At 42.5% G+C, this 14,813-nt stretch overlaps 2 protein-coding genes across 3 annotated transcripts in view; both read left to right on the top strand.

Moving 5' to 3' along the window:
- The window catches only part of sptlc2b (serine palmitoyltransferase, long chain base subunit 2b), a 30,320-nt gene extending 23,935 nt beyond the window's left edge, over positions 1-6,385 (top strand). For both annotated transcript variants that reach the window (XM_063223290.1, XM_063223289.1), the window contains exons 10-12: positions 900-1,035; positions 1,698-1,827; positions 4,181-6,385. In XM_063223290.1, the coding sequence (XP_063079360.1) occupies positions 900-1,035; positions 1,698-1,827; positions 4,181-4,291 (377 nt within the window). In that variant the 3' untranslated portion in view covers positions 4,292-6,385. The remainder of the gene's footprint in view (positions 1-899; positions 1,036-1,697; positions 1,828-4,180) is intronic.
- A 988-nt stretch (positions 6,386-7,373) lies between these two features.
- Positions 7,374-14,813, top strand: part of ism2b (isthmin 2b) — a 48,964-nt gene continuing 41,524 nt past the window's right edge. The window contains exon 1 of the mRNA XM_063223282.1: positions 7,374-8,045. Within this exon, the coding sequence (XP_063079352.1) occupies positions 7,911-8,045 (135 nt within the window). The 5' untranslated portion in view covers positions 7,374-7,910. The remainder of the gene's footprint in view (positions 8,046-14,813) is intronic.

The raw sequence follows: 14,813 nt of genomic DNA, 5'->3' as shown, positions 1-14,813 counted from the left end.
ACTACCCCAGAAGGTCCGGGTTGGAGTCCTGGGTGGGCACCTCTACTTCCCTTCGCAGTTCCTGCATACTGTATTTCAAACCAAAGTTGTTCACCAAACACTGATCAACTCTTGTTCATGTACCGCCTTGTGCGCGTTACTGCATGTGACGTTGTCATCATGGTTGGCAGAGAAATATCATTAATAAACAAGATCATTAATGTGCTTCCTTCCGTCATTGATGCTCGATCTCTGTGTGTTTATTTACTGCGTTTTTGGCGCAGTAGACGGTAGGGCTGTGACGATATTATATCAAATCGTGATTAATCGTGATGCGCACTGCAGTCCACGATACTGAATCGCGATGCAAGGGCACAGTATCGTGATGTGTCCTTTCAAAGTTCTATTACCCTTTAGTCCAGAAATCAACCACATGATATGATGTGATAGTGTTCATCAGCTTAAAATCATCATCATTATTTTGAAACTTAATTATTAGCCTTTTGCAACATGTTCTACATCTAAACTATCATAGTTTTTTATTTCTATTTTTATTGTATAATGTTGCCAATTTAAATTAATGAAGTAAATATCGCAATGCATCGTGATAGTATCGCATCGTGGCATGTATATCGTGATCCGCATCGAATCGTGAACCCCTTCCCCATACCCACCCCTAGTTGACTGTGCAAACTACTTACAGTACTTACTGTACTTACGCTCCTTGTTTCCTTCCTCCCTGTGTGCTAGAAAACTACTAACCCTTCTTTTCATCTGCACTTGTTGTTCTATATATTTCCTGTGCTATGAGTATGTCCTCGTGTGTAAGTCGCTTTGGTTCGAAAACGTCTGCCAAATGCAGTGTAATGTAATGTAATAACTTGCCCTCCTTGATTCTTTCTTCCTTGTGTGTGTGCTAGGTCGTGACCGTCTGCGGCAGCTGTCGGAGAACACCACGTACTTCCGGCGGCGTCTGCAGGAGCTGGGCTTCATCATCTACGGTAACGAAGACTCTCCCGTGGTGCCCGTCATGCTCTACATGCCGGCCAAGATTGGGTGAGTTACTGAACATCACACATTATGTTATGTCATCTTGTATTCTTTAAAGGTGCACTGTGTAATATTTCTAGTGTTTTATTTCCAGAATTAATGCTGCTCATTCAGAAATGTTACCTTTTCATGAATACTTACCACCACCAGCAAATTCTAAGTATTCATCATGACTGGTAAAATTGCACTTTTCATACATGAAAAGGGGGCTCTTCTCTGTTGTGCACCATGTTGACTTTGCAGACATTTTTATCTGCAAAATGTATTTATTTTGGTCACATTCATAAATATTGGTTCATTATTCAGTAAATATTCATGAAAAGATCAAAGAAAAGACGTTGTTTCATCACAGGAAGATCTGCCTGACACACTTTCAAATTTTTATTGAACTTTGCTGCCCTAATCCACTTATGGACCTAGATGACTAGACTCTATGGGCCATATTGTGTTTTTTATGTGTCTTTAATGTGCGTTTACATGTGGATTGTGGAGAAGTGTCATGCAAGACAAATTTCTGTGCAAACGGACAATAAAGTTTATCTTATCTTATCTTATATCACTCTCTCGCTCATCTGTCTCTCTCTCTCTCTCTCTCTCTCTCTCTCTCTCTCTCGCTCTCACTCTTGCTCTCGCTCTCTCTCATCTGTCATTCTGTCTCCCTCTCTCAGTGCATTTGGCCGGGAGATGTTGAAGAGAAACATTGGCACGGTGGTGGTGGGCTTCCCTGCCACGCCCATCATCGAGTCCCGGGCGCGATTCTGCGTCTCGGCTGCACACACCAGAGAGATGCTTGACACGGTGAGTCTCCTGGAAGAAAGAAGCCGTTTTCTGCATAACAGTACTTGTGTGTGTGTCTGTTTATGGAAAATATGTAGAGCCAAAAAGCCACGCACATCCATCTCTATATCAATGCCAAAAGACTGACACGATCTCAACCAATAATTGACCATGGTCACATAGATTACTTATCATTTGCTATTATTACTATTGGCACATCCTTTGTAGCCACGCAACAATAGTTGAAGCTCAACATGTGCAGCAAAATGTGGACAACACACAAGCTCTTCAGAATACTAGCTATTAGGGCTGGGACTCGAATACAATTTTTAAACGAATTAATCTATAGGCTTTGGAATTAATTAATCGAATTAATCACATTTTAATCACATTAAAATATCTGACTTGAGAACAGTGAAAAAAAAAAATTCACATGGATTTTGAATTGATTCTTTTAATCATGTTAATTAATTAATCAAATCGCGTGATGATTAATTAATCGTAATTAACGCGTTGATGTTCCAGCCCTACTAGTTATGTTTCTTACATGTCTGAATCCTCCAAAGCCATTAAGGATCACATGCTCCGTTGCCAAGGAAAATTGATCATGACTTGGCTCTAGGGACTTATGGCTCATTCAAAAAGTCGAGAATCCCAAGAAAACCGACCTAAAACCTTGGGAAAGTGGGCGCGAACATTTGGTGACGCAATGTCAGATCAATAATTATCAAGGTTGATCTCAGGCGGAAGTATATAACAACGAGTTCCCGAGCTCATGTTTTGTGTGACGACACGCGCATCATCAACATGGCGCCTATGCATGCAACTGGCATGTAAACAGTATCATAAATGCTAAAATATCATCTTGTAATCGCTATCAACAACACCAGTTAATGTCATTCAATTGCAGACGCAGATATGTCAGTAATGCTGGTCTCTGACTGTTTAATCTAGCTTACTTCAGCTAAAATGATGTGTCGTGGATATGGAGGCTCAAGTCGAGGTGAAAAAAAGGAAAAGAGGACCAAAACAAAACAGGCATGATTCCGGATTGTTCCGGGATCAGTGGCGTTCATGCGCCAAACTCCAGAACTCGGTTGTCATGTGAGCAGTGTCGTCAGCTGTCTGGAGAGGTCCCTAGCCTGTGAAGGCAACATTAGTTCTGACTACATTCAATAGGCTTAAGGTAAAGCCACTAAAGTTACATTGAATTAAAGCTTGTAGACTAACTGAAAAAAAAAAAAAAAAATAGAGATTTCACACAGTCACAAAACATTCATAATAATAATATATTACATTAGAATTTTTTTTTTTATTCCGTTTTGTGAAAATGGGTTCAAATAAATAAAATGTGACTGTTAAGACAGGGTGTAGGGTTGTCTTAAATTTGAGAAGAAAACTAAGACAAATCTTAAGAAAATGGTCTTCAAGAATCTCAATATTCTTAACTTTTTTCTTAGGGGAAAATCTTAGGAAGAATGTTAAGAAACAACTTAAGAATTCCGTTTGTGAATATGGAATCTTCTTAACTTTTGTCTTAAGTCAGAAAAGTGACAGTTAAGAACTATTTAGTTCTTAAGAAAGCTTTGTGAATCCGGCCCCTGGCCCTCATGTGTCCCTGTCTGCTGCGACTGCAAGTATCTTTGAGACTTACTGTAAGTGTGGCCAGGCAAACCACCTACAACATTTGAAATTCTTCTCAAAAAGGGAAACAATCACATTTTCCCAGAAAAGGGTAACCAGTCATTTTTCAGTATTTCCAACAGCTGCCTGTAGGTGAAACTTGGGAAAGTTCATGCCCTTTTGCATCTTCCATGGAGAAATGTTGTCGATGGTTTGCCTGGCCAGACTTTTCTCTGTCCCTCTACATGTTTTTAAGATTGCTGTCCTTTTCTTGGGTGATATCGGTTGTATCTGTAACATTTATGTCCATATGTACATATTGTGAATTGCAGACATAAATAAAGTAGTTCAAATGTGTGTGTGTCAGTCGAGTGGCGACAGTTATGTTGCCCGCACTGCAAGTCAGTCTGATTTCTGCGCTTCACAAACTCCTTGATTCTGTCCGGTTTGGGATGGATGGCCGCCCCCATCTCTGAGTGAGTATTAGCAGGCCGATGACTCACTTCCCATCATTATCCAGCATCTCTTCTTGCTTGGAGAGCTCTCTGACTTCCTTTCGCTTAACTTTGTTTTTCTGATGAGCCAAACCCTTTTGACAGTGTTAAATCACATATGAAAATCGCATATGAAACCTAATTTTAAATCTCTCTCTCTCTCTCTCTCTCTCTCTCTCTCTCTCTCTATCTCTATCTCTCTCTCTCTCTCTCCATCACTCTCCTCCCCCCCTCTGTTCTTCTTCTTGTCTTCCCAGGCATTAAGCGCCATCAGTGAAGTGGGTGATCTGCTCCAAGTGAAGTACTCTCGGCACGGAAGGCCGTTTCCGCTGGAGGAGGCCACATCCTTCCTAGAGAGTCAAGAGTGACGACGACAACTAGCATAAACTAGCTTACGCAGCACCACGACCTGACTGACACAAGACGAGATGCAACCATCCACTACAAAAAACTCATATCCTCATATTACTTCAAATCCCCCATTTCTTTTGTCTCGGACACCGCCCCTGACAAAAGTTCTTGTCTTTTGTAAAGTTGTTGTTGCTCTTTCTCTTGTTATCCGTTGTGTTGACAGATTGCGTGGTTTGGAGACGAAACTTGCACCACTGAATGAACTGGTTTGTTTGTTTTTGTTTGTTTGATTTTGTGTGCGTTTTTGTTTTTTGTGTTATGACTGGAAAATAATTTATGTTATTACTGTTATTATCACCAGAGAATGATGTATGGAGCAAAGATTCTCAGGATTGTTATCAAGCTTATAGCATTTCAAAGAAAAGGTCTGTACATTTTCTGAAGTCCTTGATATTTCAGTTCTGGTCCCCCCACCACATATCATATGTTTCACTTTACTGTTCCCTGTGAACAGAGGGGTATACTAAGAAGCTGGTTCAGGAGTAAACCAGGTTAAGTTAAGAAGCAAATCATCTAGTAGAAGAGCCTGGAATCCTGATTTCCTTAAGGAAATGAGAACTCCAGGCTCTTCTATTACATTATTTACCTCTTAACTTAACCTGGTTTACTCCTGAACCAGCTTTGTAGTATAGGCCTCAGTTGTGATTGTCATGATAAGCAACATGGCTGATCAAATCGTCATGGGCCTGGAGCACACATCACATATTGTTACAACCCTCCAAATCCACAAAATACATGAACATTTTATTTGTATTGTTATTATTTTTTGTACTTTGTAAACACTACTTTCATGTCTACTAATCATGTTAGCACCTATTTCCTTTTTTGATTTTTGTTTCTTCCCCCGTTTGTCACCACACCCTTTGATGTGGTCCGTGTCTTAACTTGAAACCTTTTGTTTTGGAATTCTTGACTTACTGGAAGTGTTTACTCTTTTGCCATTGACCTTGAACATGCGTTTGCCTTCCACTACTTGACCTTGTTGCTACAGCAACACCATAGGGGCGGGTCAGGAGATTGTCGCTTAGGACTTTTTTTTTTTTCTTCTTCTCCTGTGCGATTTCCCTCGTCCACTTTCGCCTGAGGCAGTTGGTTAATAGGTGGGGAGATGACTAATGACAAGTATCAGTCAGCTCACCTCTGAGCTGAAAGCATTGAGCTGTCCAAAGCAATGTGGGCTTGTTATTTATTTTTTTCTTTGTCTTAATGCCTTAAAAAAAAAATGTCTTAAAACTTTTTGCACTTTTCAAACAAGGCAAAGCTGTATAGAAGAAGACACTTATCAGTTGTGCAGAGATTAGAATCACTGGCTTTCACTGATTGCATTTTGCTATTTTGGAAACGGTGGTCTGGGAAGCGCTGATGACTTCACAATGCCAATGATGCGCCTCCATCTAAACATATGACGATATTGCATGCGTGGGAATGCTTGTCTGATGTACAGATCATCCAGTAATTTATTAAGGTTTGTAAATGTCACATTGTCTATGTTGTGTGGTCCTGTCTCTCTCTGACACATTTGTTCGTAAAGCTCCCTAAGGCAGCTCTGGAAGTCTGCGTCAGCGATGCGCGTACTACTGAAGAGCGTGCGTAGTTGCGAAGCCACACCATGCGTAGATGAGGTAACGGCTGAAGCCGCTAGTTTCACCAGAGAGAGTAGGTAAGAAATGTATACTTAAAGAATCTCTGGTTTCACTGTGGAACTTGAAGCTACTCTGCTGTTGTGGGTTTCTTACAGAATACCAAAGGGCATTCCAATATCTTCTATTTGTGCTTTGTGAGTCGTTGTCTCTTTGTACATTAAAAAAAATATATGTTTCTTTTTTATATATATATTTTGACTGATTCCACAATGATAAACTGATCAGTCATGTCCAACTGTATGTAGCCAGTCAGACTTATGGCTAAAATAATAATCTACATGTTTTGCTTCATCTCAATAACTGTGATTTTATTTTTTTATTATTATTATTTGTTTTGTGTGACCTCATTAAATACTGTTTGTACCAACAGGGCCAGAAAATAATAAAAGAATGTATTTAAATCCTTAACTGGAGGTTTCTTGCCTTTATTTTTCTATGCAATGTGCATGTCATTCATAAACGGTTAAAGGTTCAGGCTCAGGATTTGAGTATAGGCTACTATCAGGCCTGTGAAGATGCTTTGACAGTGTCCATTGACCAGCCAGTTATATTGGTTAATGTCCCCTAGGTGTCGCTATGTGGCTCCGCTCCTTATCTGCAAGTTCCCGTTGCTCACTATGACTGTAACATCAAGGCATAGAGGTAATGTTCTACATAATGCACTCTCATTGTAAAAAAAACTTTAAGTTGAAGTAAACATGTGCGCATTTCCTGCTGTGTAAAAAAAAGGGTCTACCGCATCCACTTTGGCCTTGCGTCATGCTCATGCCGAGATGGCACAAGGAGACTCATAAACTTCAACCTCCTTGAGAAAGTTGACGGGAAATGGTATTACACCGTGAGACCTTGCAAGTGTAGAAAAAAATCCGTAACATTTTTTTGTTTGTTTTCCTGTCTGAAACACACGGCCATTACAGCAGCAGTGCGCCGTGTTTTTTCTCAACTCGTAGGCTATGGCCTTCACCGGGGTACTAATTAACAGCACGTCAATCCCTGGCCCAAACAGCACTAATTGATCCCTCTAATAGTGATGTGAGGAGCATTAGCCTACAAATGCAGCTGGATTTGGACACTGCCAGGCCAGGCAGCAATCGCCCATGTCGTGCGCAGATTTGTGACAGGCAGGTTAAGTGGCTGAACAAATTGAAGTGTGTGACAGTGCTTGCGAGTCATCAAGGAAATAATCTCCCCTCCCTAACGTCACGATCTGGAAGTTCTGTGGTCGCTCAGGCAGAGGTGCCAGACATTAATGTCTCAAGACGCGTTAGAACTGGAGCATCTTATCCAGCAGAAGATCTCTGGATAAGGGAGGCCCAATTGGATAATGGATTAAGGCATCGGAGATTAAAACGTATGCAGCCTACATTGAACTCCAGATGGCATTATTGAAGGGAAATCAGCCCTATAGTTTTTTTTGAGCGCGCGCCGGTGCGGGTCGGGAGAGTGCGTGGGCTAGAGAGCGTCGTTCGGGGATTTTATAGGTCTGCTTGAGCTCAACGCAGTGTGGACTGTTCGAGTCTGTCTCCGGACTGGTCACTGACCGAGGCGCACGCACCCGCACATAACGGGTAGCACATGGTCAGGGGGAGAGCAGTGAAGTCTGACAGAGTGCGTCGCGCGCAGTCAGGATTTTCAAACGGATCACCACGACTGATACATTCATTGACGACTGGTGTTTTCAGGTTTATTTCTTCTGGACGTTGTGGTAGAATTTATTTTGAATGCCATTTCGCTTCTCTTTGAAGTTAGGCCTACACTTGGAGAAAGAAATTTGACATTTGTTCTTCCTGTGTCCATAGCCCACTTGATCATGCATTTCCTTTTGAAAGAGACATTTTTCTTCGAATTCAGACACGTATTGAAAACACCACAAGTACCGCGTTGAGTTAAGCAGAAGTAGCGTTTGGGGTCTTGTCTGCAGCATAAGGTAGAAATGATTAATGCAAAAACAGAAGTTTTGTTGCTCTTGGGCGCTTTCCTCATCGCCTGCTGCATTGGGAACGTGGATGGTTTGCCTCGGTACCACCAGAGCCAAACCAGTAAACTACAGGATGCGGTTTTTCCTGAGGTAAGTTAACTTAGTCATCATCTAAATCTGACACTTACATTATTGTGTGTTTACATAGGCTACCAACTGCGATTGATCACATTACATGTGTTTTACTGGTTCCAAAAAGTAAAATGTTGGAAAATGTGGACATTGAAATGAAAAGGTCTCACTCACTACTTCTATTTTATATTAGGCCTATTTATCACAGCTCTGAAGTTCCAATGGCTTTTAGTCTTTCCCTTGCAATAATTATTTCCATTCAATGCGATAATTTACCTACAGCAGTTCAGGCAGCCTATAGCAGGCTACACATTACACTTCGCAGTGGCTTTTCCACTTGCAGTGACATGTAACATTGGATGGTGAGTGGACTTGGATGCAGATTTCCTGGGGACATACACCCCACCTTCTTTCCTCTTTCTTTTTAAAAAAAAAATTGTCTTTTTTTTTTACAAAAAGGTCCACTATACAATTAAGAAAACTGAGATTTAAAAAAAGCATGGACACATGATCCTTTTGATGATATGATGTTTATGATGTTTGGTTTATGATGAATTGGTGACATGGTGAGTTAAAAAAATATCACTGTGTTCCCCTCCAATTCTGACACTTGCCGTGGATAGGCTATGCACCACTGAGTAGACTCTGTTCATTAGACAAGAGGTTTTGGTCATTAGTCTAGTGCTGTGGTTCTCAAACTGTGGGCCGGGGCTCACTGGTGGGGCCACGAAGGTATAGTAGTCCAAGTGGGCCCTGAAATTGTTTCCTAAAAACGTTGATTACGTTTGTTGCTGTGTCGCTGTTGTTGACTATATTGATTTGAGTTGTACTGCCTATTGGACAGAGGTGGGTCCTGAATATTTGTGAAAATGTCAAGTGGGCCCCCAAGTTGGAAAATATTGGGAACCTGGTCTAGTGTAGTGTATAATGGATGCGTTCAAAGGCTCCTGAGACCCTGCTCCGCCCAAGATGGTTGATGATTAAAAGGTGGGGATTTTTTCCCTATATTACTACAGGACCGTTTGAGAGCAGACAGGAAACTATTGGGAGAGAGAGAGAGAGAGAGATGGGGCAGGGTCGGGAAATGACCCCGGCCGGACTCGAACAGGGGTCCCTGTGGGCATGCAAGCCCAAATGTGGGGGGGCTTAGCGTGCCAAAATAAAATTCAATCTCTGACTGTGGAGCTATGCCTATGTTATGAGCTACTATGTTGAGTCCAGAGACGAGTTTCCAGATCTCTTATGACTACTAACATACTGTACGTGTAACTCTTTGGCCTAACATGATATGGATGACTGAAAATCTTCAAACGTTGATGTTGATGGGCTAGTGTGTCCTTGTCTGCTGTCCGGGCCTTCTCAACGCAATTCAGTACGGCGTGATAGATGACAGTGCAGATTTCCATGACTTGTGTTGGCAGGAGGAGGAGGAGGAGGATGGTGGTGGTGGTGTTGGTGTTGGTGGTGGTGGAGGGTGGTGGGAAAGTGGGGTGGGGCTTGAGGTGCTGGGCATTTCATTGAGCATAGTACAGTAAAGCGGGACAATACTTGGATCCTTACATAACCGGGGCAGGCAGTGAGTGTGCGAGTGGGCTATAGTTTGTGTGTGTGTGTGTGAGAGAGAGAGAGAGAGAGAGAGAGAGAGAGAGAGAGAGAGAGAGAGAGAGAGAGAGAGAGAGAGAGAGAGAGAGAGAGAGAGAGAGAGAGAGAGGCGGGGGTCGTAGGTCACAGTGCTGATAGTGTTCCCATTTCCCTCTGTTCTTTTCGTCCTTTTCATTCACATGGAATTTCCTGCCTTAGCATCTTTGTTGGAAGAGAGTGCGGCTAAGATGGCCCACATAAACAGACGTGTTTATACTGCATGCATAACAAAACATCCATGCATCTTTGTTTGTGTGTTCAATTCTCTGTGTGTGTGTGTGTGCGTGCGTGTGTGTGCGCATGTGCATGTGTCCGCGTGTCTGTGTGTGTGTGCGTACGTACGTGTGTGCGTGTGCGTGTGTGCATGCATGCATGTGTTTGTGTGTGTGTGTGTGTATGTGTGTGTCTGTGTGTGTGTGTGTTTCTGTGTGTGTCTGTTTTGCCATTTCAAAGGCAATAGTGAAAGGATTTTCGCAGTTTATTGTTCTTGCGCAATGGTTTGGAAATGGCCTGGTATTGGGCTCCTTTGATATGGCTGCCCCCATAAATCTGGGCTATTACTGCTGAGCTGACCCCGTCACCAGCACCCCCACCCCCTCCTATCCCCCTCTCTCCCCTCTCCCGACCAGGGCCGCTGTCAGCTTTTGCCAGGCCCGGGACAAAATCAACCAAATGGGCCCCCAACCCAATGCATATAATGAGTGTAATGCAGAGCCAATTTTGGGTCCCCTTTCTCCCTGGGCCTGGGGCAACATATCTCTTTCCCCTCCCCCCTGTCAGCGTCTCTGCCCCCGGCATCCATGTTTCATCTGCCAGCATGTGAGCCTGTTGCCCCTCCTGCCTGGCATGGCTATCGCCAGACTCAGGGAAGCCAACCAGGGTGGACAAAGGGATCAGGTGTCCCCGGCCCATTGGTGTTGGGGAGGGGGGGCATTGGTCAGAATTGGGCACTCATGACCCTATGGTGGCTTAACAGTAGGGTACACGTCTGCTGACCTGACGGCCGACCTGGGTTCGATTCTGGCCCGGGTCCTTTGTCGACCCTTCCCCATCTCTCTCCCAAACGTTTCCTGTCTGTCTCTCTCACTGTCCTGTCACTAATAAAGTCTATAAGACCAAAATAAATTGGGCACTCATGATATTGTATGTATTGGTTGGGGGGGCTTTTTCAGATGACTTTGTCCCTGTCCCTATGAGAAGCATCAATTGATTTCTCGTAGGGAAGGTTGACCTAAACCAGGGTAGTCAAACTCCTTCAGTTCAGGGGTCAGATGCAGCCTATTTGATCTCAAGTGGGCCGCGTCTGGCGGGCCCCATCCGGCCCCCGGGAACTTATGTTTGACACCTCTGACTGATCTAAACTATGCAAAATACTATCTAAATTCCTTTTGATTCCAAAAACTAGTATTCCAAGATCCTGGCTCAGTAGTAGATGAGGTTAGGTTAACCTTGAGGCTGTGGTAAATCACCTAATAGAGGAGCCTGAAGTTCATGTTTTCTTTTCTTTTTAATGTTTTTTCGGGCTTTTTTTTGCCTTTATTTGATAGGACAGCGAAGACATTTACAAGAAGCGAGTGGGGAGGGAGAGACCGGGAAGGGTCGGCAAACGACTCGGGCTGGAATCGAACCGAGGACGGCCACATAGCAGACGAGTGCCCTACCGTTAGCGCACACGGCAGGGCCAGTCCTTATTTTGTTAGCTAAATGATGACGGCAGGTTTACCACTTCCTGTAGGTTGAACTAGCCAGGTTTATTTTTTAACCATGTTCTTGGAATACCCCGGTTGGATCTGTACACAAACGACAAGCTTTTGTTTGCCTTGTAGAATGTCGTACTCTTCCTCAGTGTTCTTTGGCCAGGTAACCAAAAACTCGGGTGAAGCTTTCAGCGATGGTTTCCATGCTGTCTTTCAGATCAGAACAAGTCAAGTCAAGTCAGCTTTTGTTGTCACTTTCTTCATATGCACAGGTCATACAAGGAACATGAAATTACGTTTTTCTCTCTATACCATGTAAGGACATACAGTATATACACAGGACTGACATTTACAGACTGACATCAAAGTGCAAGACAGGACAAGTAACAGTGATGAGCCAATAACAGTAAAGTGATGGAGTAATAGATAATAACTGAGCATGGTGAGTGACAGTGATGGACCAGTGATAGACCAGTAACAATAAGTGATTGAGTAATAACAATCGAACAATCATGCATCGGATTTCCTAGGACACTGCTTGCCTGCTCTCCCACTCCTCATCTCTGCTTTGCCTTGATTGTTTGATTGTTTGTTTGATTGATTAATTAATTCATTCATTCATTCATTCATTCATTCATTCATTCATTCATTCATTCATTCATTCATTCATTCATTCATTCATTCATTCATTCATTCATTCATTCATTCATTCATTCATTGACAACAACACATCAGCTTACCCTTTGCAGGAGCGCTGTTCTTCCTGTGGTCAAACAAATCCATGCATTTTTTTCTTACATGCTTTCATTTTTTCCCCTCTTTTTTACACAAAACACAAGATCACAAGACAAGACATACACACAAAACAAAGCAAGAACAAACACAAACGAGGAAATGAAAACCTGTCACTTATTATGGTCTCATATTACAGTATTTCTCAATTGGTTTTGTACATTTCTCGAATCTCTCTCGCAATTTGCAAAACATAATATTCATTCTCAAAACAGCTTTAACAAATGGCAAAACACAGTGGATAACCTGCAAAACCGAGTCGCTTGCTCAAAACCCTTATTTGTCGTTCAAAATCAAGTTTTTTGTGTCAATGAACGTATCAGCGCCAGCAGAATGGTTAGTCATTGTGTCATAGTGTATGGACAAGCTAGTCAAATCAATTTCTCATGTTGTCAATTGAATAGTACACTCTTGAGGATCTTTTCTGAAGTGAAATGTTGTTTAGATTGGATGGTAAATGTTTTAAATTCGGCTTTATATTACATTGATCAGATAAGATTGAGATAGTTTCATGCATTCAGTGACAAAGCTTTTTGAGTGATATGACAAAAGCAATTGATAATGTACGAAATCACTGAGAATTGTACACAGCCATGGCATGGTGGACGAGAGCATTTGCTATATGCCGAAAATAATGAGAAACTGATTTGACCATGTGCACAGGTAACACCAGGAAGTCACAATTGAACAAAGACTTTTGAGAATCATTATTCTGTTGTGAGAAATGTACAAAACCAATTGAGAAAAACTGTAATACTATAGCCTGCTTTGCCTTGAGTCGGGCCACTGCTGACACGCCCACACCACATAGTCACTCCGTACCATATGCAACGTGTTGATGTGCGTGAGAAAGAGACAGCACAATACCAAAAATACTGAATCAAACCAAGATAACGCAAAACACGCCCACTCAATGCAAAAGCGTATGCTCAAGTTGGGTCTCCTAAGGGGGCGTTGTCCCCTACTTCTTCTTCTCTTTTTGAGGTGTTTGCGCAAGACGTGCGCTACCGCCATCTACAGCGCTAAGGGGACTTCATTGATTCTAAACCTCAGGACTCCGAAGGTCTCCTAACCGAAGGTCTCCTAAAGGGGCGTTCACCCGACATAAAGTGGATACCGGAAAAGAAACAAAATGACGCTTCTTCTTAGATTCACCTTCTTTGACAATACATTCTGAATTGACTATAGTGCAAAGGCACGGATGGACCAAGCGCGACATGAGCGATTCCTGCGATGGAAGTAATTGACATTGTATTGCGTTANGCAGAGGTGGAAAGAGTACTAAAATACTCTAATCAAGTACAAGTACTGTTACTCTGTTGAAAATGTACTCAAGTGCGAGTAAATTTACCAGTCAAAAAATCTACTCAAGTAAAAGTAAAAAGTAAATAATTTAAAATGTACTTTGAGTAAAAGTAAAAAGTTACTTTTCAACAATCAGCGTTTTATGCCTCTAGATGTGCAAGGGGTGCACTGGGTTAGAGGAAGAACAGCTAATGTTGATCTCCTCTGAGTTAAGTGAATCTCCATCGTCAGCCTCCATGTCAGCCAACATCGTTTAAGTGAGAGACAGGTCGCACGCGCCAACTCTTTATAAAATAGGCTACAATTCTAGAGGTTTTTTGTTTGTTTGTTTGTTTTTTTTACTCAGTAACGCTTGTGCTGTAAAATGTACCGAAGTACATTACTCGAAAGAAAATGTACTTAAGTAAAAGTAAAATTACAAATTTTAAAAAGTAGTTTAAAAAGTACAAGTACACAAAAAAGCTACTCAATTACAGTAACGCGAGTAAAGTAATTGACATTGTATTGCGTGAAGTGACAAAAGCGATTCGGGCGACTAGAGGCAATTCGCACGACTTGACAGTGTGTCATTGGACTTGAGCTAATATTATGCAAATTAGCTATGATGCGGTTCGGCGACAGCCGCCACAGCCAATGGGAATGTTGGAACACGTCGTTTTTTTTCTTTCAAGATTACAACCTGTTTTGCCACTTTCTCAAGAATCAGTGTGTGATTCTCTGTCGCTTGATCTTGTTGTGTGTGTGTGTGTGTGTGTGTGTGTGTGTGTGTGTGTGTGTTTGGTGGTGTGTTAGATGGCTGTGTGGATGCAGAATGCCTTCTGTGGATTGGGCAACATGGTGGTTGAAGCGTTCTAGGATTATTGTGAGGGTCTACAGTAGTGGGGTGGCGGTGGAGAGAGAAAGAAAGTGCCAGGCAGCCAAAATGGTATGCTCCACATAGGGACACACGTTTTCAGAGGCACGGCTCAGCTCAATACACCACGGCACCCACTGATGCAAAGAAAGACCCGACTTTTTAGGTCCGTGAGGCTGCTGTTGCCAGTGGGTCCGAAATGCAATTGAACACTGGCCTGTAAACAGAAAGCTGACCACTGCATCCGTGGAGCATCGAATACCTCGGCAATGTAAACACATTGTCCCCCCTAAATAATAGCCATGTGTCCATGTGTTCATACTCAGGACTGTTCAAAGGGGGGGTGCGGCCGGTCGGCGTGACTGAAGAAGAGAACAGCTTGTTCCGCCGCTCTTGTTATTCACCTATTCCAACCATTCCAAGTGGGCCTAGAAATCATTTTCTAAAAATGAAATATTTTTCTGTGTGTTGCTGTTGATTTACTTGAGTTTTATTGTT

This window comes from Engraulis encrasicolus, chromosome 18 (genome assembly GCF_034702125.1).
Source record: "Engraulis encrasicolus isolate BLACKSEA-1 chromosome 18, IST_EnEncr_1.0, whole genome shotgun sequence".
Taxonomy (NCBI): Eukaryota; Metazoa; Chordata; class Actinopteri; order Clupeiformes; family Engraulidae; genus Engraulis; species Engraulis encrasicolus.
The sequence above is the reverse complement of the archived record's forward strand: the minus strand, read 5'-3'. Positions and strand labels throughout refer to the sequence as shown.